General features: G+C 43.7%; 1 protein-coding gene across 3 annotated transcripts; it reads left to right on the plus strand.

Annotated features, from left to right (window-relative positions):
• Positions 1–3521: 3521 nt before the first annotated feature.
• On the plus strand, positions 3522–21024 carry RLIM (ring finger protein, LIM domain interacting). 3 transcript variants are annotated; one of them, XM_032123820.1, is made up of 4 exons: positions 3523–3701; positions 13129–13317; positions 14134–14217; positions 15043–21024. In XM_032123820.1, the coding sequence occupies exons 2-4, from the start codon at positions 13149–13151 to the stop codon at positions 16575–16577; spliced, it is 1788 nt and encodes a 595-aa protein (XP_031979711.1). In that variant the 5' UTR covers positions 3523–3701; positions 13129–13148; the 3' UTR covers positions 16578–21024. The 3 variants fall into 3 exon arrangements, with proteins under 3 accessions (XP_031979712.1, XP_031979711.1, XP_031979714.1); XM_032123823.1 differs by lacking the exon at positions 3523–3701 and adding an exon at positions 4184–4280; XM_032123821.1 differs by lacking the exon at positions 14134–14217 and having other exon boundaries at positions 3522–3701.
• The last annotated feature ends 110 nt before the right edge of the window (positions 21025–21134 follow it).

The raw sequence follows: 21134 nt of genomic DNA on the forward strand, positions 1-21134 counted from the left end.
AGAAGGAAAAATAAAATCTCACTTTTTCCCACTTGGCTTTGGTTAGTTCTGGCCTGAACAGGGCTCAGGTGCAGTGACAAAGCACTCTGGTGACATGAACAAGCACCTCCATGTCGGGGTTGTATAAATTGCAACACTCTGCATTAACTATCTTCTATAGCCTGAATTTTTTGGCTGCAACTGGATTTATAGCACCTAACTAGGTACTGACAGTAAACACGAGAGAAATCCTTTGGGATTAAGCACATTCAGCAGAAGTTCACACATCCTGCATTTATCGAAGACTTTGTAGGTAACTCTGTCAGAAGCTACAGAAAGACAAAGTCAATTTAAAGAGTAAACAGCAGCCCAGCTGTAAGCCCAGGTAGCTGGAGAAAATCAGAATTCCTGCATTTACACCGCCCAGCTGGCTTAATCTGCCTGCTCAGTTCCTGCCTCTGCCTCTACTTCAAGTATACAAGGATCTGAGTTTGGTGGGTCTTTTATTTTTAATTTTTTTGCTCAGGTTTAGAAGCTCCCAAGAGATTCAGCTTTTCCTCACCTCACTGCATTTGGATTATTACTTAGCTATATTATGAACAAGTTATTTTACTATCTTTTTAGAAAAAAAAAATAAACCACCATTTTTTTCATCTATCACTACATACCTAATAAGCAGTTTTTAAAACCCTGGGGGATTTAAAGCAAATTTATTTACCCTCATTGAAGGAAATGACATTAAACTTACCATGGAAAAGTACTGCAATTCTCTTTTGCTATACATACAGTAGCAAATTGAAAACACTTAGGTAGGAATTACACCATGCTTTTGCTGTAGATTTTGGATTTTTCCCTATACTGCAAAGTTCTCTATGTAAATATATTTTCCCCTACAAGCTTTTTGAAATATGCTGCTACACCGATCCTAATTTTGTCAAAGCTGCTAAGGAGATGTGTGTGCACAGGTCATTAATTGTTATTAATGTCAAGTGGATACTGAAATCCATTAAGTGGTTTTAAAAAATCAGAGCTTATTCTGTACCTGATCAACTGTGTGAGGGCATTTGCAAATGAATCCAGCAAATCACACCGAGGGAGAGACTTTCCCTCAGCTGTGTGGGAGAGAGCTTTCCTCAGCTGTCTGCCCTGGACCTCAGCTCCAAGTTTTTATGGCTAAGGAAGGTGTGAATCAGCAGGATCCAGCTGCCATCTCTGCTCCTCGTGGTGTTCATCTCCCAGCAAACTGGCAAATGTCTACCTGAAGAGCCTGAGCTCACCCACAGACGTGAAGAATAATGTTTTATTCCTCTGTTGCTTTGCCATTTGATGATTTTCAAAACTTTTGTTAAGGTTAATCAAGTAAACATATTTTGTTGAGGGGGAAACAAACAAACAAAATGACGTGTCAGACGTGAGGAGACTGTTCCAGGAGCATAAACCATCATCTTATTCCTTCATCCAAACAGAATATGCTCCACGTCCCGTTTGCTCAATAATCCCTAATATTTTGCTGCTTAGGTTACTGGTGTCTAACAAAGCCACTTTTATCCTGCTCTGACCTTGCCTGGTATCCAGAAAAGGTGGGGAGAAAAGGCAGGATTCTCTTTCAGGCATAATCAGTCTGTGGCAGTCCCCTCACCTCTGATTTCCTTTGAGGTGACACTGAGGAATGTCCTGCTGCTGTGCTAATTGCCAATACTCACGCTGGTGGCTGCCTTATCAATTGTGGGCACAAGGCTTTCCACGATAAACTGCATCAATTGTGTGCCCATCATCTGCTCCCTGAATTATCCACGTTTGACAACGGAATGGATTTTTTGCCAGCTTCAAAGGTGCCTGTCAAATATAAAAGTGTGCCCACACACTCAGCCAAGGCGTCTCTGTTTGGGGGATACAGTTTCTCCAGCCACTGGAATCTGTAGGGGTTGGAGCACTGCCTACATAAAAAGATCCATTTGTCGTGTGTCAGGAGCAAGGCAACTTTTCCCCATAACAAATATTTTGGTGCATTAGAACAGCAAAATTGCTTCGTGACATTAAATTTACTCATCTTGTTTGTTTGTTTGTTTGTTTAATTTTACTTACATTGAACAGTCAAAGCAGAACTGTTAGGGCATGGTTTGACCCTGCAGTAAATCTAACTCCAGTTGCAGCAACGATGCAAAGGACTGATCTGATTTAAACTCACTCTCTCAACCCCAATTTACTTTTAAAAACCTGAAAGGTGAACATTCTGCAAGTAAGTTTAATGCTGTGTTAGGTGTTACCTCTCCATCACTCCAACTGTGTGGGGTATCAAGTATCACCTGTCCATCTGCAGCTGTAATAAACTCAACTGCTTCATGTACTGGTTATTTGAACACAAAGAGTTGGCAACCTACACCTGCTCCAGATGAAAGTGGGACTCCTCTACTAAAGATTTTGTCGTCTCCTGGTAAAACTGCTGAGAAATATGGCCTGTACCTGTCCCTTCCCTCTTCTCTCGCCCAGACACTGTGGCTGCCTTCAGGTTCTCAGTCTGACAGTGGAAATTTAAACTGTGAGTATATAAAAACACTTCATTTACATTAAAAGTTGGGCTTATATTGTTGAGTAGAAACTCAACAGTTCCCACAACCTTTAAATGCAACACCCCCCTCAACTTGACAGTGCTATTTTTATAATGAACTGCCAAAAGGAGAAACAAAGGTGTCTCGTGGGCTCCCTGAAATTGTGTAAATCCTCAGGAATATGGGGTTCTTCCCCTATGTATCAGGTATTATGAAGATGACTTCCTTGCAAGACGGTTGCAAGATACGACTTTTCGGGCATTCAAATGGGATCTTTCAAAGTTCAGCTGCTCTTGATAATTTCAGTGGTGAGGGGAACAACTGCAGAAGTGCTTAACCCTACATAACATGGGAAGTCTGGCATTCAATTAAGTAAGGCACATATCAGAAAACAGGAATATCTTAGTTTTCATAGGGCATGCCATCTGTATGTAGTACACAACACCAGATGAGAGGGGAGACCCTGCCATGGTTAGCGGGCAGGAATGGCCATGGTCAGAGAGGAGGATTGTCCATGGTTAGAGGGGACGAATGTCCGTGGCTGGAGAGGAAGGAATGCCCATGGTTAGAAGGGAGAGGAGGGTGAATATCCCCACCTACAGACACAAGTACTGCCAATATTTATTTGGTTTTTGGCACTGCTGACCACCATCGGCCTTGCACAAGAGTCACCTCTGCCCAGCACGCACACTCCTGAGCTGACAGGAAACAGCCCCACTCAGGGCACCGTGGGAACACAGACACTCCTGCTGCGCCGCACCACGGGCGGGCACCGCTGACCCCCGGTCCCCTTCATATTCCCCGGGGGCAGTGGGGGGGGGGCTGAGGGGTGGCCATAGCAACCCCGCACGCCACCCCACCCTCAGCCTTTGCCCCGCACCAAAATGGCGCCGGCCCCTGAGGGCCGGGACCGCGCGCGCTGGGCGGGGCTGCCCTCCCGGGCCGCGCCTGCGCGGGGGCGCGCGCGTCTCCACTTCCGGCTGCCGGCGGCCGCTTCCGGCCCCCCGTTCCTTGGTAACAATGGAGCAGAAAATGGCCGCCTGAGCGGGCAGGAGGCGGCGCGGCGGCGGAGCGGCACGGGCGGAACGCGGAGAGCCGGCAGCCAGCCCGGAGCGGCGCGGGAAGCGGCGCACCCACAGCCGGGGGGACGGCGGCGGGCGGCGGCGGCGGGCGGTGAGCACCGGGGCGGGGGCGGGCTCTCAAAATGGCCCGGGGAAGGGAGAGGCCCAGGCCCGGGGGAGGCGGTGGCGGCCTCCGCCCGGAGCGGGGAGCGGGCGTGGGGCCTCTCAGTCCTCGCTCGGGCACGGCGGGGCGGCTCGGCGGAGCGCGGGAGGCTCCATCCGCGCTGCCGTGAGGGAGCGGGGGGCGGTGATGGCGGTCCGAGCGCGGGTGTGCCCGGATGGGCCGCGCTCCGTCACCCCGGGGATTCTCCCCGCGGGGCTTCCCGCCGCGACCCTCACCTTCCACTGGGGGCTGGAGCTGGGTTTGCGCTCTCCCCGGGGAGGGCAGGCGGGCCCGGCACCCTCCGGGTGTCCGGCTGGGCCTGGGGAGGATTTGGAACAAGCTCCTTTTGGGAGGGGTGGAGGGAGGGGGGTGGTTGTAGCTGCTATCCTGGGCCTCGTCCACAGTTCAGTGTCTGCTGAAGGAATCGCAGCTTTTCAGGGCCCTGTTTTCAGGCCGTGCTTCCCGTGAGTTGAGGCAAGAAGTCTTGTTGTGGGAGACAGGCGAGAGCAACTCTTCCTATCCCGCTGTGTAAGGCTCTGGATCAGCCTGTGACCTGTTCATACCTGTGGTGCTTGCTGTTCCTGTGCTGAGCTTCTCCCCAGTTAATCACGTCATCTTTGCTCTGTCACCTTAGCTTCCTGTGCAAGTTTTTCCCTGCCCCTTTTAATGCTGTTTGTTGGCATTTAAGGTTTCTGGTTCTCTGTTTCAAAACCCTTGTCGAGTCCAGCTGGATGTATGTGTTTATCTTGAGTGATCTGTTTTAATTGAGGAGCAATATCATGTTGTGTATAATAGTGTGTGTATATATATATGTATAAAATGTAGTGATGGTTAAGGTTTGTTTATAAGATTTGTTGTGTGTCTTGATTTTAGTGTGCAGTAGGAGCCTGACAAAAGGTTTCCCAGCAAAAAACACTGAGCTTTTAAAATAATAGTAGTCTTAATTTTGCTGTTTCTCAGGAAGGTGGAGCCTTGATACAGAGAAGCTCCTAAGCAAGAATACAAACTTGATAATACCCAACAGTATCATCACACATCCCATTTATTTTCCTGTCCATATTGACAGTATTGGGTAATTTCAACTTGAAAATAGTTGTCAAAATGTTCAGAAGAAGTTCTGACACTAATTTGTCCCTGAATTTTAATTGCAGTGACTTGTCAAGTCTTTCTAAAACAAATAAACAGTTGGGCAGTTAATTATTTTAATTGAGGATCAGATATTTAGTTTTCTTGTAGTGGTCAGCTGGCACTTAAACTGACTCTGTTCCCTCTACAGGTTTACCATTTTGGAATTAAAATAATGGTAGCTTGGAATTACGTCTTGGGAAGGGAAATCATACCACACATTATAAAATTAAGGGTTTCTTGTTATGCTAGACCACTAAGGCACAACAACTGCAGTGTTCCCTTCATCAGCAGCTCTGACTGGGTAAATGTTTGTCACTGAAATAACCACGCCGGTATTTTTCAAGCCTGTAGTGGTTGCCATCTATATCATATTTATTTTTCCTATTACTGAGTTCCTGGATATGCCAGGGTGTACTGGACAAGAGTGTTACAAGTGTCTGGTCTCCAGTGTGTGGGTTTTTTTAGAGGAAGGGGTAGATCCTTAGATGGAAATGTTTTCAAAACACCTCTGTATCAATATACCTGCTTTGCATGTTCCTTTATTCCTTTTCCCTGTGGGAATATATCAAAATAAATCTCTTGATCTTAGCAGAATGATTCCAGTTGCAGTGGACATGTTGTACTATTTTTTAAACAATCATAGCATAATATAACGTTATGACTTCGTATACTTGAGTCTAAAGGTTGCATTTAAGTCCAGCCTAATGTGGCTTAACACATTACTGGACTGTCCTAATTTTTTTTTTTTTTTTAATAGAGAACTTCAGTTTCCATGTATTAAAACACTTGAATCCAAACATCATTGTTGGGCGTTTATCCAAGGTTTTGTGGTTTAATCTCTCAGTCTTGGTGAAAACTTACCATCTACTGCGCTTGCAAATATTAGTCGTGAAGGGATAAAACCAAATGTGAACATTTCTGTCTTCAAGATATTTTTATGAGAGTCTTGTGCTTCTCAAAACCAAAACTTCTAAAGAGCGTGGCGGTGTCATAACTTAGTCAGGAGCTTTGTGTGGTGAGTAGGGATAGCCAGGAGCATCCCAGGGACTGGTTTTGCCTTTGCACAAGTTCTGGCTGCAGGTAAGATCATAAACACAAGCCTGTGTCTCCTTTAGACTGCTCAGGTTTGTATTAACGAGGTACTTGTTAGCAGCTTTTGGCTAGTGTGCAGTGTTGAAGCTCAGCTTTTGACTCCAGGAGGTCTGCGGAGTTGTGCTGTCTCGTAAAGCCACCTAATGATTATGGAATGTAGGAAAAGCCAGCACACATTTTATCTTGGTTCAGTAATTTAAAATCACTTTGCTCAGAGCACTCTGGGTTTCGATGTGCAAGGTGTACGTGCAAATAATACTGTTAAAATGCTGGAGCTTGCCTGCCTTGGGATGGCATCAGAAATGGAATTCTCATGGTACAGATACCTATTTAAATCCAAATAAATTTGCCTTCATTTTATTTCCTACTTCTGTGTTCCGTGGGCACTGGATATCAACGAGAACAGGAATGCACGTATCGGAATTCCTCTGTGGGTTGTGGTTGCAGTGATTCTCTGGTTGTTGCCCTTTTACTATTAGCAGTGCCTCTATTAGCAGCAGTTGTGTGGAGACAGCAAGACTCAGCAGTGAATTTAAAGATGGGTTTTTCTTTTTCAGTTGAAATTCAGTGAGTTTTGATTGGCTTAGTGCTTTCACTAACCACAGGTTGTGTTTCTTCTAGAGTCGAAACTAGACTTGTCCTTGATATCAGTCCTGTTCATAGTCTGTCAGGGTCAGCACTGATTACTTGTGTGCAGATTTACTTCTTCTTTTGGGTTCAGACTGGGCCTTCTGCTGCTGACCCAGCAGGAAGCTCATTTCTGGGCAAAAAGAGCATCATTTCATGAGCCTGCAGTGCTGGAAACTTGCCGCACCTCATATACACCAAGCTTTCTCTTCTGTGCTGTCTGAATTTGATGGCAAATGCAGTGTTATCTTAATTTTATTTTCCACTTGTATGTGAAAAGTGTTGTTTTAGTAAGTGCAGATGATAAAAGGCAAAGCCCAGCATTTTGGCAGTTGTTACCACATTTTATTTTCAGAGCTCCATCTTGGTTCCACATGCTCTCAGTGTTCTGGAATTGCTAAGCTCTGCCCTGATTTCCTCACTTCTTTCTGACTTATCAGGAGTTGTTAGTGTTTCTCTTCTTTATCTCAACAGTTGGTTCAGCTGAAGTGTTTTTCCTCTCTGGTTTGTTTTTTTTTTTTTTTTTTTTTAATTCTGTGGAACTTTCTGCCACTGTTCTGCAAAAGTATTCATTTGCTTTCTATTGTTTAAAATGTATGTTCAGAATGACATCTTGTTTTAGGGCCTTTGCTTTGAAACACACTGGGGTAGTGAAAAAGCTGAATCGATGTTTAACACTCCTTGTTAAACTGGCATTTAAATTTTACAGCACTTTTCACAGAACACTTCCATAGAACACAAAACTTTCTTCCAGCTTTCCAAGAGTGGTGCATATTCCATGATAATTTTTGAGTTAAAGAGGACACAGGGAGTTCTTGATTTTAAAACTTGTGGTAGGTTTAATAAAAATCTAATAAGAACCTAAATCTGCTATTCATCACAGTGGAAATAAAAAGCCAGAATAGCAGGAAAAAAAACCCCATAAAATTCATGATGCAGCTTTGAAAACTAGAAAAGTTTGTTGTGTTTTACTGTTTCTAAGATGGAGATGAGTGTGTTGGACCTGTGGTATCAAAGCCTTTGGTGTGATCACAAAAGGGAACTTGTGCACCTGCACGGAAGGAGAAAGCCAAACAAACTTGACATAATGAAGCTCCATGTATAATGCAAATAAATGACTTCAGTCCACTGTCTTAGGGTGTCTTTTTCCTTTAATGATGGGATTCACTGACAGTTTTTGCTTCTGCTTTTGAGCTTGCAGACTTGAGTGATGAAATATTTAAGATGAAAATGTAGTTTCTGTTATGTCTTACTTGCAGCTAGTTTTGAGTATTGAGAAATTGGATACTGACTGGCATGGAAACTGTTTTTCAACTTTGAATTCTTCTAGGAAAATGAGGTGTGGTGGGTTGGATGAGTGCTGTGTGTGAAGTGGCTTCTGTTTGTGCTTGAAGAAGCTGGGGTAACAGGACTGCCTGTTCTAGCTGCTGTTCCTGTGTCATTTGAGACATGGAATTGGAGAGAGGGCTGGCTGGGGCTGTGCTGCCATGGCACGTCAGAGCTGCTGAAGTCACAGTTCGTGGAAAGCGCTTGGACATGCAGCTGTGCTGTGCTTCTCTCGAGCTGAAGTGTCTTTGAGGCATGTTCACTGCAAGCTGGGCAGGAAAAATAGCCTTTAACAACCCAAAGCAAACAAATTAGTATTTCTGGCTTCCAACCTGAGTCACTCCTTTAGTCCAAGGGTTTGATCATTTCTGCAGACTGGAAGTAAGCAAGGTGCTCTACCGGTTGAAATACCTAATTAAAATGAGGGTATGAATCATAAATGAGAAGTTGGCCTTCTGCTGAGGACATCTCTGGAACACCCACACTGCCATCCTCTTTTTTGTTTATACAGAGGTATTAACTGTGTTGCTGGGACGTGAGGTAACTCAGGAAACATTCCTGCCATACAGGGCACGAGAGATTCTCAGGTGAGGTTGAAATACCGGTAGCACCGACATGGGGGAGTTCTAGAGGAACTTCTTGTTGCACACCTGACTCACAAGCAGCTGAGTTGTTTCTTCAGTTTAATTAAATTCCATGCCTTGTCCTGTTAAAATTTAAGGCTTGCCCCATAAATCTAACGAAGATTTTAATTTTAAGGTATCGCTTTTTCATTTAACCCTGCCAATGAGTGATTCCAGGCTTTGTCAGATTTTCTAAGTTCTGACTGGTTGGTTTAATTAAGTTCTAATGTTTTATGGGATTTCTTTTAAATATAAAAAACCCAGGAATGCAGGCTAAGGTAGTGTCTTGGTGTTCAATACGGATAACTAATGTCAGGAGATATTACACATTATTGAAGGAGGAAGAAGTAGAGATTCATTGCTGTGCCTTGTGGTCCATTAGTACTTTTTATGGGAAGAATTCTGTAGTCCACAAGTGCTAAGCAATATGGAGATAGACTGTGTTACTGTTGAAGGTAGATGAATGAAACACAAATGTTATCCCTGTTTAGCTGTTCGTCCAGATTTGAGGCAGTAGCACATTTCTTACTGGATTTAGTTTACACACAACCTGGCATAAAAGAAAACATAAAATATTTCTTACGCTGTAAGAATGATAACTTTGCATTATTGAGGGAATATCCAGTACTCTTAAACTGTTCCTATCCAAAAGAACATAGTATTACTTCTTCTTGAATAAAAGAATGTAACAAACAATAGCTTTTGTGGGCTTACTGCAGTTTGGAGCAGCAGTGGAGAGACAGGCAGTCATTTGTGCTTGGAAATCTCTGAGGTTGTTGAAGCGTAACTGCAGGGAAGATACTTTTCTGATTTGTGACAGGATGGGAACGCCAATTAAGAATTCACTGTAGTTACTGTGTCTGGATATTCAGCTGCTGAAGAATATTTTTTTTTTTGTTAAGGAGAAAATTGTTTATCCTATCTCTGGTTCTCTTGCTTTGTGCAATCTTTAGGTGGTCACCCCCTCACTTTGCCATAAAGAGATTTTCATGTCCGGATATCTCAGCTGAAGCTGGCGATAACCAGCAGATCTGAACTTCCTGCTTGTAGTTGTGACCTTCCCCACCTTGTGTCAACTCAGTGCTGACAAGGAACGACACTAAAGGAGGAAATTCTGAATCTTTTAGCTTGGGTAAGAGCAAAGTTTTACACTGGAAGAAAGCAGCAGAGTTGAAGCGTACCTGCTTATTAGATAACCAAATGTTGGTTATTTTGTTGTGAGTTAATAGTACACCTGTTGGTTTTCCCTCATCAGGTTTGCCTGTATTACTGGCTTCCTTAAGCCAGTCTTAATTGTCTGCGGGGTGTGAGCTGAGAGCAGCGTCCTGAGGGCAGATTTTGAAGTTATTTCTGCCTCTCTGCCCTGCCATGGCAGGAGCGCGAGGTGGTGCTAACTCCCACCATGGAAATCCTGCTGTCCCGCCAGATGGGTCCTATGGAGCTGTGCTAAGGCAGGAGTAGTCTAAACATTCCAGTAAGTTCAGCCTGGCCATGGAGAGCTCTGCAGCAGGCTGGGAGGTGAGGCTTACGCTGGACAGTGTGCACAGTGAGTCCACAATGTGGACAGGGAGGAGACAGAAAGTAGCAGAAGCCTTGGGGTAGAAATCCTGGTTTTCATTTGCTGGTTTTAATACCAGAGCTCTGGTTTGAAGAGTATCATCCCATATGCTGTCAGCAGTCAGGTAGGGAGAATGTGTTGTTGCTGTGTTTCTGTGCCATCTGTATTTCCATCAGTGTAAGCATCCAATAGAGATTTCACAGCATTTCTGGGGTCGTGAAATTGGGATACGGGGGACTGAAGTAACCTGTTAGTAGCTTCCAATAGGAAAATACAGCGAGTTTGTCACTAGCAGAAATAGTCCTCATGTAAATTAAATTCTTCATTCAAGATCCCACCTCTGTGGCTTTTTTCTTAGCAGTAAACTATTCAGCCTTGACCATTAGCTTATTTTATAATTTAGGAGGGAAGATAAGAGGTGATGGAGGAGAAAATAGGAGCAAACCTGGAAATAAGTAGTACTGACTTATTCCAAGCATTTCCTAAAGAATCAACATTTGAACTGTACATCAACCTATTGGTAAAGAAGAGATTTAAAAAAAGTTTTCCCCCCATTTGACTTGTTTTGACTCTCCCTTTTTCTCTGACCAAGAACGGTGCCCCTTCATTTTCTGAAATGGAATAGGCAAATATGTAGGCATTATATAGCCAAGATGCCTGCAAGCACTGGAATTTTCAGTTAAAAGGAAAGTCGTAAATAAATGTTATGTTTTGCATGTGTAGTGCAGCTTTCTTTTTAGAAGCTGTTGAAGAATTAGTCTAATGCTTACAAAGGTGTTAATACTGCCATCTTTCTGAAGACGTTCCATGTGCTTTGAAGTCAGTAAATCCCATGGCAGTCGTTTCAGGTAAAATATTTTACAAAACTTGTGCTGCTCCTGTCCTTTAGCATCTTATTACTTGTCTTTACTTTTTTAATCCTGTTGTTGACTTTGTTTCATTGTTATCCTGAAAAAGGGAATGCTGGTTAGAGTTTGATATGTATTCCCAAAGAACTAATGCATCTTTCAAGGTTTTATTTAGGATGCAAGTCTCTTGTTCTACTCGAGGCTTTTATTCAGGTATTACCAGAACTAACGACAGCTGCTTTTAAAAGTATCTTCTCCAACGTGTCTTTAAGTAATGCTACTTGGAGTAATAATTCTGCTACAGAAAGCCCGTAAAAAAAGTTGATTGAAGCTGTGTTCTCATTAGAAATACGTGCCTAGCATGTAAAGGGCACAGAGATTTCCTAAGTGAGCCGGGTCAGAGCTGAACACACCTGCAGAAACTATTGCTCAACTGTCCTGTGAACGGGGTCATTGATCGGTGTTTAACAGCACAGTCACAGAACGAAGCACGTCACATGCCAGTCTGCAGTCTTTAGATTGCACCAGGGATTTAGAAATGCAGAGAAAGCTGATAGGCTTCCATCTGACTCAGTAGTGACCCTAGTGATTGCTGCTGCTTCCTGATTACCCAAAAAAAAGGTGTAATTGCTTTGGTAAAATGGCAGAACTTCACAGAACCCAACAGCACCCGTAGCTCTGAGTGGCTATTATTAGTTAACATCACTAACTTAAAGTCGAGTTCCACTGCATCAGAACTGAAGACAAAGAGGGTCAGAACAGCAATTCCATAATTGGCAAGTCTGCAGTGATGGGATATCCTGTCCTGTGGAATTTTTCTGGTGAGGTCGTTGGTGCACTTTAATTTTCACCATAGCAGCTGAAATAAAGTGCCCGTGGAGATCATGCAGTGCTGCTCTTCTGGAGAAGCACTAATGTAAACTGTGGGCAGTCTTGACTTGACAGCTGTGCTGACAAACCAAAAAAAGATGGTTTTTGCACTAGACAGATGTCTAAGTGTTGGAAATTTTCCAGTGAGAAGCAGAAAAGCTTTATTCTTCCAGTATTTCCATGTCACATGAAGTATGGTTTAAATGAAAGGAATGTTTTCTGATGGGGAATGGTATTGCAGAGCTTTTTAGCATGCAGAGGATTAGCTTGTTAATCACCTCTCTGAGTAACTAGATTCTACCAGTTGTACAGGAAAATTCTTGATGCTGTGAATAGTGAGGCAGAGTGATCAAGGAAACTGGTTATTTTATCTTCATTTGATGTATTTGCATGGCACAGCCAGTGCCAGAATGTCTCCTGCATTTGCATGTGTTCCTTATAATATTTATCAGATACAGACACGGCATTCATCGATTATTTTCCTTGAAAGAGAGACGTTGTCAAGTACTTCATCCAAATATGAAAAACAATATGAGAAGGTTATATTTAAAAATATGCAGCATGAAAGACAGCTCTTTAAAGCAGTGGTGTACCTGGTATATGCTGGAGTTTTGTCTTGGAAATTTTGCTCATCAACATCAGTAATTCAGTAAATGCTGAAACTTGAAAGCAAATTCCTTTCTTGATGTAAAACTATAAGGTTGATTTTACAAACCCTTTTCCTTTTCTGAGGGAATGAGAAGCTTTCCTCTTTTTTTTTTGTGCACACAGTGTTCTGCAGCATCTTCTTTATTTGAGTTCTTCATAACGACTTCGTTCTGTTAAAATTCACTTGGATGGTGAAGAGGGTGTTTCTGTAGCAGGCAGGAAAAAGCAAGGAACATATAATCCTGTGCTCAGAGAGCGTGCTCAAGGATGGCTTGTGCCTTGTACTACACTACTGTGAGGCTGCTTGGAGAGACAGTTGTGACATTAGGAATATTTTATGCAAAAAGCAGATAATCACAGACACCTAGTTAACTATGTGAGTGTAAAGATGGGCTAAGGCTTATGGCAGATGATATCCCTTGTGTTCATGCCTGCTGCTTTGTTGAGTATTTGGTGATGATGGGCATCAGTTTTGTTTGTACTTCTTGAGGAGGTTCATGCTTTGTTTTTGATCCCTGTGGTGATGAACCTGATCTTAGCTAAAGCTTCATTAGCAAACTGCTTTAACCTGTGCTTCACTCTCCATTGTAAACATGCCTAAATTTCATGCAGTATTTCACTGCTCTCTGTGAAGGGTTTGTTCTCTCCTTTTTTAGGTACTCTTCCACTCATCAAGATGGAAAGCTCAGATTCTAGTGATAAAGGAAGTATTGATCAATCAGAAGCCCAACGTCAGAGCCAGCTGGATCGGTTAGATCGAGAAGAAGCTTTCTATCAGTTTGTGAACAACCTGAGTGAAGAGGACTACAGGCTTATGAGAGATAACAATTTGCTAGGAACACCAGGTAGGTAATGCTTGCCTATGTCCATCCTGCTAGAGTTGCTTGCAGTTTGTGTCATTTTCTGTTCTCCTGAAGCCCTTTCACCAGTTTGTGTGCTGCAGTTGTGTTCCATGGTAGGAAGTAGCTTCTTGCTGATTTGTGCACACTCAAATTCGAGTGGTCCCTTGACTTGTGGAGACATAGTTAGGATGGTGTGGATTCATCAGATCTAAAAGTCTGGTGTTTGCACAGCTTGGCAGGAACACCCAGATTTGACCCAGTTCCACTTATGAACCCTTAGATGGAAAAAAAATCTCCTTTAAGCGTCTGTGCGTAGATTTTGTGCTGGTGAGGTTAAGAGTTTGTAACCAGGGTAAGTAGTCTGGTATGAGATTTTGCATGGGCATTTTGATGTCAGTTCTCAATCAACTTGTTAAATTTCCTCTTTATAGGTTCATACCTAATTCAAACCATGACTCAACTAATTTAAACCTTCTTTTCCTGCTTGTGGAAGTGTTAACCTCAAATATTTCACTCTGGACAGCCGTTTAATGGGTGTAGGATGACAAAAATTGCTGCTCAGTTGTAGAGGTTACAGAACCGGAGAGCACATCTCTGTTGAATAGGATGGAACTGTTGGATATTTCAGCTTCAGCAAAACTTGGGACAACAGTGCTAAAGTGTCTGAACTTCCCCTTAGCAACCTGCTTGGCAGTGCCATTGTGGCAGGATTTAATTAGAACACAAGCAGTGGCTTGTACCTTCTTTAGAAGCTTTTGATAATGATTGCCATACATATGATTTGGAAATATTTTTGGAAAATTTTGCTTATTTTCTAAGGTGAAATTACTGAAGAAGAGTTGCTGAGAAGGCTACACCAAGTTAAAGAAGGTCCGCCACAGCAAAACAGTGATGAGAATAGAGGTATATACAGTATTTGTGAAAACTCTTAACTTTAGCACCCCGTACGGACCTTAACTTGAGTGCAGGAGTGGAACAAGTTAAGCCTAGGCAGGTGCAAGGTGAGCTTTGTTTCGAAACTCAGTGAACCTTATGTCTGATATCTGCTGCAGAGGTCAGTTTGGGACAGATTTCGTTCATAACACATCTCTTACTTCTATCAAAACAAAGTTTCATTTAGGTTTATTTCTTTTTTTATTTCATTTTTTTAAAGAGTACCTTCCTGTCTGCTCCCTTCTGGGATGCTTTTTGGCAATCCCTCTTTTTTAATTCACCATTCTTCCAAAGATGCTGCATTGCTTTTGTTGTCACCCTTCTGTAGAAATTGGTGGGGGATGCTCGGAGCTGACCAGTGGGGTTCATTCTTCTGTGAGACAGAGTTGCTATAAAGCTCTGCAGGTGAAGGCTCAGGGCAAACTTGATTCTCTGTTTCATGGTCGATAGATCACTTAATTGTTTGGAAAGGAAAACACAGAATATTGATGTGTTATGATGCCTGACATGTGACTTTCCATTTACTTACGATAGAAAATACGTGTTCTTTTGATGACCTGTTTGCTCTGTGGTGGCTGCAGCCTATCTGTCCATATTAGAGCAATGTCCACTCCTGCTCCCTTAGAAGAGCTCTGGTAGTTACAGAATTGTCTCGCTGCCTATGAAACTGCAGTAGCACTTGGTAGGATTCAGCACTTCTAAATTGTCACTTGTTAAGCAATTATGTTCTTGGAAAAGATGGCTCCAAAATTAGCTCAGTACTCTAATTTTGGTAGTTCCCTGTCTTTTTCACAGGTGCAGAGTCCGCAGAAGATGTTTCAAATGGAGATTCTATAATAGACTGGCTTAATTCAGTCCGACAGACTGGAAATACAACACGAAGTGGGCAGCGAGGAAACCAGTCCTGGAGAGCAGTGAGCCGGACTAACCCAAATAGTGGCGACTTCAGATTCAGTTTGGAAATAAATGTCAACCGTAATAATGGGAACACGAATCCAGAAACTGAGAATGAGCCATCTGTAGAGCCTTCCAATGGGGAGGATTTGGAAAACAGCCAAAGTGACTCTGAAATTCCAAGGTCTGAATCACCATCTGTAAGGCAGCCTGGATCAGAAAGGAGCAGTGCGGAGGAGCTGACGGCTGAGGAGGCTTCCCCTCCTAGAGGGCAGAGGAGAGCCAGGAGTAGGAGTCCAGAACAGCGGCGGACGCGGGCTAGGACTGATAGAAGTAGGTCACCTATTAATGCAGTGAGTGAGGCCCCTCGCAGGTCTCATCACAACACATCATCTCAAACACTTGACCACTCCTCAGCGAGCGAGGCTGAGGGCAGCTCTAGAACTAGGCAGCACGTGACGTTAAGGCAGCACACAGTGGGGACTGAGGTGCCAAGTGAAAATGCAGTTCTGTTTTCCCCCCCTGAAACGAGGCCTGCTCCTCAAGCAGCAGGTTCTTCAGAAAGTACCGGCACCAGTGAGTCCGCGGCTCCTGGGCAGAGGCCTCCCACCATAGTGCTTGACCTCCAGGTGAGAAGAGTTCGCCCGGGAGAGTACCGGCAAAGGGACAGCATAGCCAACAGGACCCGCTCCCGGTCCCAGACCCCCAACAACACGGTCACCTACGAGAGCGAGCGCGGAGGCTTCCGGCGCACGTTCTCCCGCTCGGAGCGGGCTGGAGTGAGAACTTACGTCAGCACCATTAGGATTCCCATCCGCAGGATCTTAAACACAGGCCTGAGCGAGACTACGTCAGTCGCCATCCAGACCATGCTGAGGCAGATCATGACGGGCTTCGGGGAGCTCAGTTACTTCATGTACAGTGATAGCGATGCAGATCCCAGTGGGCCAGCTCCCAATCAGAACGTGGAGACTTCTGAGCTGCAGAGTGGAGGTGGGGGCACCTCGGGCAGTGAGAATGCAGATGTTAGCTCGGGGGAGGTGTACGAGGGTGGGCACGAGGCTAGCTCAACATCTGGTGCCAGGCGGGAAGGCCGGAATACGAGGGGATCGGTCACTTTTGAAGAAAGCGGTTCTCTACCATTCCTTAGCCTTGCACAGTTTTTCCTACTCAACGAAGATGATGACGACCAACCAAGAGGACTCACCAAAGAACAAATTGACAACCTAGCCATGAGGAATTTTGGTGAGAGCGACGCTCTGAAAACCTGCAGCGTGTGCATCACAGAGTACACGGAGGGCAACAAGCTCCGCAAGCTGCCGTGCTCGCATGAGTACCACGTGCACTGCATCGACCGCTGGCTGTCGGAGAACTCCACCTGCCCCATCTGCCGCAGAGCAGTCTTAGCTTCTGGGAACAGAGAGAGCGTTGTCTAAAGGAGAGCTGAGTCCATGGCCAGGCAGCCGGTGTGATAGTGATGGGCAAAGAAGTCACTTCCTTTATGGCCACTTTTTGAGTGGTACCTCAATGTATAGTAATGACTCGGAGTGAATCTTCCCTCATTAAAGCATTCTCTCTGGATTCAAGCTTTGGGAATTGGAAAATTTCTTTAATTAGGTTTTTCGAGTTCTAGTCAGTTTGGGTGTTCAATTTCACTTGTCCAAAGAGATCTTCCCACTTCAAAATATTTTTTTCTTTGTGAAGAGTATTAAGTTCTTTCTCCTACCCAGCCCTTGCCATCCCAGTCCAATAAACAGTTTTTCCTCAAGATTGTGCTTCTGAGGAGTTCTTTGAGAAGTTATCCAGCTCAATGTCCATGAGTCATAGAGGAATTTTTGCAAGAAATCCAACTCTCTGAAAAAATAACATGAATTTAATTGCACACTTGAACATACTTTTAATTTTTCTCCTGGGTTAATATTGGACATGTCTGTGTAAATAACACTAATGTTAGCCCTTTCCCCATCACTATGGCACGCTGTAGGATGAGCTGTTAGCTTAATTGGGATATTTATCTTGTTGTGGAAATATAAGAATTGCCTATGCTTGTTTAAATAAAGAAAAAAAAAACAAATCTGTTTTAAAACTGTAAAGCTTTTTTGTAGAAGCTCAGTACTTTTCCAATGCACTGTTGTACTAACGCATTAAGAATTAAAATTGTACCATGCTTAGAAATCAAGAATGCTTTTCATACAGACCCCACCACACAGAGAGCAAACTGAACATGGGAGAGCTGCTTTTGTGACTGTGTACCTGTCAAGAGCAGTGCATATCTGTACTATTTATGTGAACAGCTACTGTAACATAAAAACAGTTGGATTAGACATTTAATTGCATTAAAAAAAAACGGAAATTAAATGTTATAATTGCAGTGTTTTGGCTCAGTAATGCCACCAAAAAAAAAAAAAAAAAAGATAAAAATTAGAAACTGTTCTAATGGCTGGTTATTTCTTGGTATGGTTGCAGATATGGAATAATACAAACCCGTGTGTACTGGCTCATTCGCTGAGGTTTGTGCCCAATTTTTCTATCAGCTTTTGCTCTCAATTTTTGAGGCAATGCTGTAGCTTCAGCAAACAACTGTGGATAGGTTGGTTTTCAGTTCTTCACGAGCTTCAACTGTATTGGTGACCTCTGGATGTGTTGAGTGGTCCAGTGTTGGTAGCCTGTGGTGCAAGTGCCACAGGAACTAACTGTACTAACTGGGAAGCACATCGTTAATATTGGGTTCCATTTAAAAATGAGTGCACTTAAATGTGCAGCAGATTCTTGAGAGTAACAGTAAAAACCCAACAAGCTCTTTATATTCCTATTGCACAGAATGAAAATGAATTTACTTTTGAAACTCTGTACATGACGTGTTGCAAATGAGAATTGGAGAATGTACCTCAACTCTCATCACAGTGTGTGTGTGGGGAAACATCCTTCACCCTCACTGACCCCTTCTTTGTTTTATTCTCTAAGGTTTTGGGTTTTTCCTGGTTTACATGTGCAAAGGGAAAGTGGTTTTTATTTATTACTCCAGGGCAGTAGTTCTGAAGGGGTATGAGCTGCTCTTGCTGGCTGTATGGGAAGTGTTGCTTGTTCCTCAGATGACAAAACCAAAGCTGCCCTATCTCTTTTTTCCTAATTAAAACACATTTTTGGTGTTTTATAGTGGTGGGTGCATAAACTATAATTGCTGCTCTAAGCCATTTTAACATCTCAACAGCTAGTTAACGATTCCACAGCATCCCAAAATTCTATTTTTTTTTTCTCCATGTGCATTTTGTGTTGTTGGTTCAGCGGGAAACCCTGACTGGCTGTTGAGCTCGCTTTCCTCCTGGTGGGACACGCCATTGTGGCAGAGGGAACACGAGGGTTCTTTGGGAACAGAACAATCAGTAAGCTCATGGGTTTGGTTTTTCCTTGGACACGCATCAGTGTAAAATTGAAGTTGGCTGTTGATTCTGGGTACTGGGCTTTCTGTGCCAAAATTTCACAGCAAAATAACACTTCTGAATTTCACAGAGCGTAGAATTAGAAGGGAAAAACATGAGTAGTACCATGTTAGATGTTGGAAGTCAGAGATGTTCATCTCAGACTAGAGCTGGTGACCACCAGGAAGGGAGCCCACTATCCCAAACCCACGCGAAGCGTGGCTCTGGTACCTGTCACCCCACCTTTTCCATGGAATTTCCACCTTGGTAGAACTGCCCTCACAGTTCTGTTACAGCTTATAGCATGTCTTAACATTTTATCTTTCTGTAGCAAGAGCAACTAATAAAATCTTGGAGGTTTCCCAAACGGTACCAAGAACAAATAATTTAATCTCAGTTTGGGAGACGATGAATGTTCTCTGTGGTTTCTCTGCCTTTCACAACGCTGAGTGTGCTAAAGGGGCTGGGGGCTCATTGTCTGCGGCAAAAACTTCCTTATGTAGCTCAGTTAATTAGGGTAATTGAATTTCTGTTTATCTAAATTTAGATTGGAGTTAGGAAAAGCCAATATTAACATTTCAGTTGCTTACAGAATATGAAACACTTTAATAATTAGACTAATTTACATGTAATGAATTATTTTGGTAGTGAACATGTGTATTTAGCGCTTCGCTCAGTTTTTTGGTATTTTTGGAGGGACACAGCATCTTCACTCGTGCCTGGAGGGGTAGGAAGGGTTAAAAGGGCGAATTTTGGCACGTTCCCAGGCCTGATCTGCACGAGTGATGGCTTTGGAGAGGCAGAGCCCCGAGCGCCGGTGGCCTGGGTCACAGTGCCACCGTGTGGGATCTGCCTTCAGCACCAGCGGGATTCCTTGCGGGACCAGCAGCTTTTATTTTGGTTTCGAAGGATTCTCCTCGTCATTGCCCAGCCCAGTGGTTACCCTGGGGGTTTTTTTCCAAACATCTAAATTCCTACTGGGAGTGTCTGGTGCGTGAGCTTTCCTTTCAGACAGCAGAGACCCCTACCCACAGCAATGACAGCGGTCACCGGGCCAAACCCGTGTGACAAGCGCACACTTTTAATAATTACATCAGTTACGAGTTACTGTTGGTTTAATTCACAGATTTGTGGGTGCTCACTTAATTTTAATTTTTTTATTTGGGGCTTTTTCTGTCAGGAGACAGAATTCCTGGTGCCGGTTGGATTTCCCTTTCACGTGCATATTTTTTATTTCCTCGAACAAGTTGGGTTTTTTGCAGAGAACTTGGGGGCAGTTAAGTTGTTTCAAAAACGATTTGATTGTGTAGGTACTTCATGCATAGAAATCAGGGAATTTTAAAGGCCTTTTGTAGGAAGCGCTGCCGTGCAGGCGCAGCAGCTGCAGGACACGACGCCCACCGGGTTTGAAGGAGCCGTAATTGTCCATTGTGTCGACTTGCAGACGAAGGGGTTTCCCACCAGAGCTGGCACAATGGCCCATAATGACTGTCATCCCAGTTTCCTGTCACTTGTCTGGGTTATGCAAATGTGGGAGTCCAAGGGCCCCTTTCCCGGGTGGATCCGCAGTGGATAAACAGTTGCCCGCACAACCCAGTGCTCTCATCCTAACAATGAGGGGATGGAGAATGTGAGGGTGAGAAGAGATGGAGGTAAAGGTCAGGGGGGTTCTGAACCTCCCGGAGTGATCTTCGCCTTCACACTGCAGTACAAGCCTCCATCCCTCGTCTCATCCCTACTTTGGGATCGTTGTGTCCGTGGAAGCACTGTCCTGGTTTGGGAAAGGGTCTGTGTGAGCAGGTGAGGAGCCCAGTGCTGGCAGAAATGTCTGCCTGCTCCTCTGCCCTCTCCCAGGAGGAGGAGCTTTGGATGAAGGTTGGCTTGGAGCCACATGGAGGGGATTTATAACAACTTCAGAAATATTTCCAGCCCTTCTGTACAGTAGGCTTTTTGTTTACCCTCGGCTGGGGGGGGGAAGCAGGAGGCTGAAAAGATACAATCAATGGTAACGTACCCAAAGTACAAATAAGTGGTGGTGTGTTAAAAAAAGAGGTTTGCATCTGTTATCCCAGGGCTTCCCAACCTCTCAGACTGTATCTCCTTTTTCTTATGGGGAAAGAATACCATTGAATTTTATTTGATTTATATCTGGCTTTATTCCTTTTAACTAAAATATTTGAGCCCCTTTCCAGAATTTCACTCTGCTGGTAAGGCAGTTGGTTGGGAAGCCCTGAATTCCACTGTGAATGTAACACTTTTCTTTATTATTTTTTCCTTTTTTTTTTTTTTGTACAGTGCTTTACATTTGTTTATACTGGACTTGTTTAATACGAACTGGTACTCGGAGGTTGTTGGACACAGTTTGACCAGGTTTGCCAGCTAACACTTAAGGAGGAGTTTGTTCCCTATGTAAGATGTTATAATGCAAATTTAACTAGACTCAATAAAATGCATGAAGTGTTCATTTTGTGCTGCATCATCACTCCTCGGGTTTGTTCTTACGGTGGGAATGCACTGGAATACACAGTGGTGGATGTGGCAGGAATTTATTTCTCCATACACCTTTCCCCTTGA

Source organism: Corvus moneduloides, chromosome 14, assembly GCF_009650955.1.
Source record: "Corvus moneduloides isolate bCorMon1 chromosome 14, bCorMon1.pri, whole genome shotgun sequence".
NCBI lineage: Eukaryota > Metazoa > Chordata > Aves > Passeriformes > Corvidae > Corvus > Corvus moneduloides.

Excerpts from the sequence above, each read along its gene's own strand:
- RLIM (XM_032123820.1), top strand. The coding sequence starts at position 13,149 with ATGGAAAGCTCAGATTCTAGTGATAAAGGAAGTATTGATCAATCAGAA. Across the intron at positions 13,318-14,133 it reads CAATTTGCTAGGAACACCAG|GTGAAATTACTGAAGAAGAG; the intron begins GTAGGTAATGCT and ends TTATTTTCTAAG. Across the intron at positions 14,218-15,042 it reads AAACAGTGATGAGAATAGAG|GTGCAGAGTCCGCAGAAGAT; the intron begins GTATATACAGTA and ends TCTTTTTCACAG.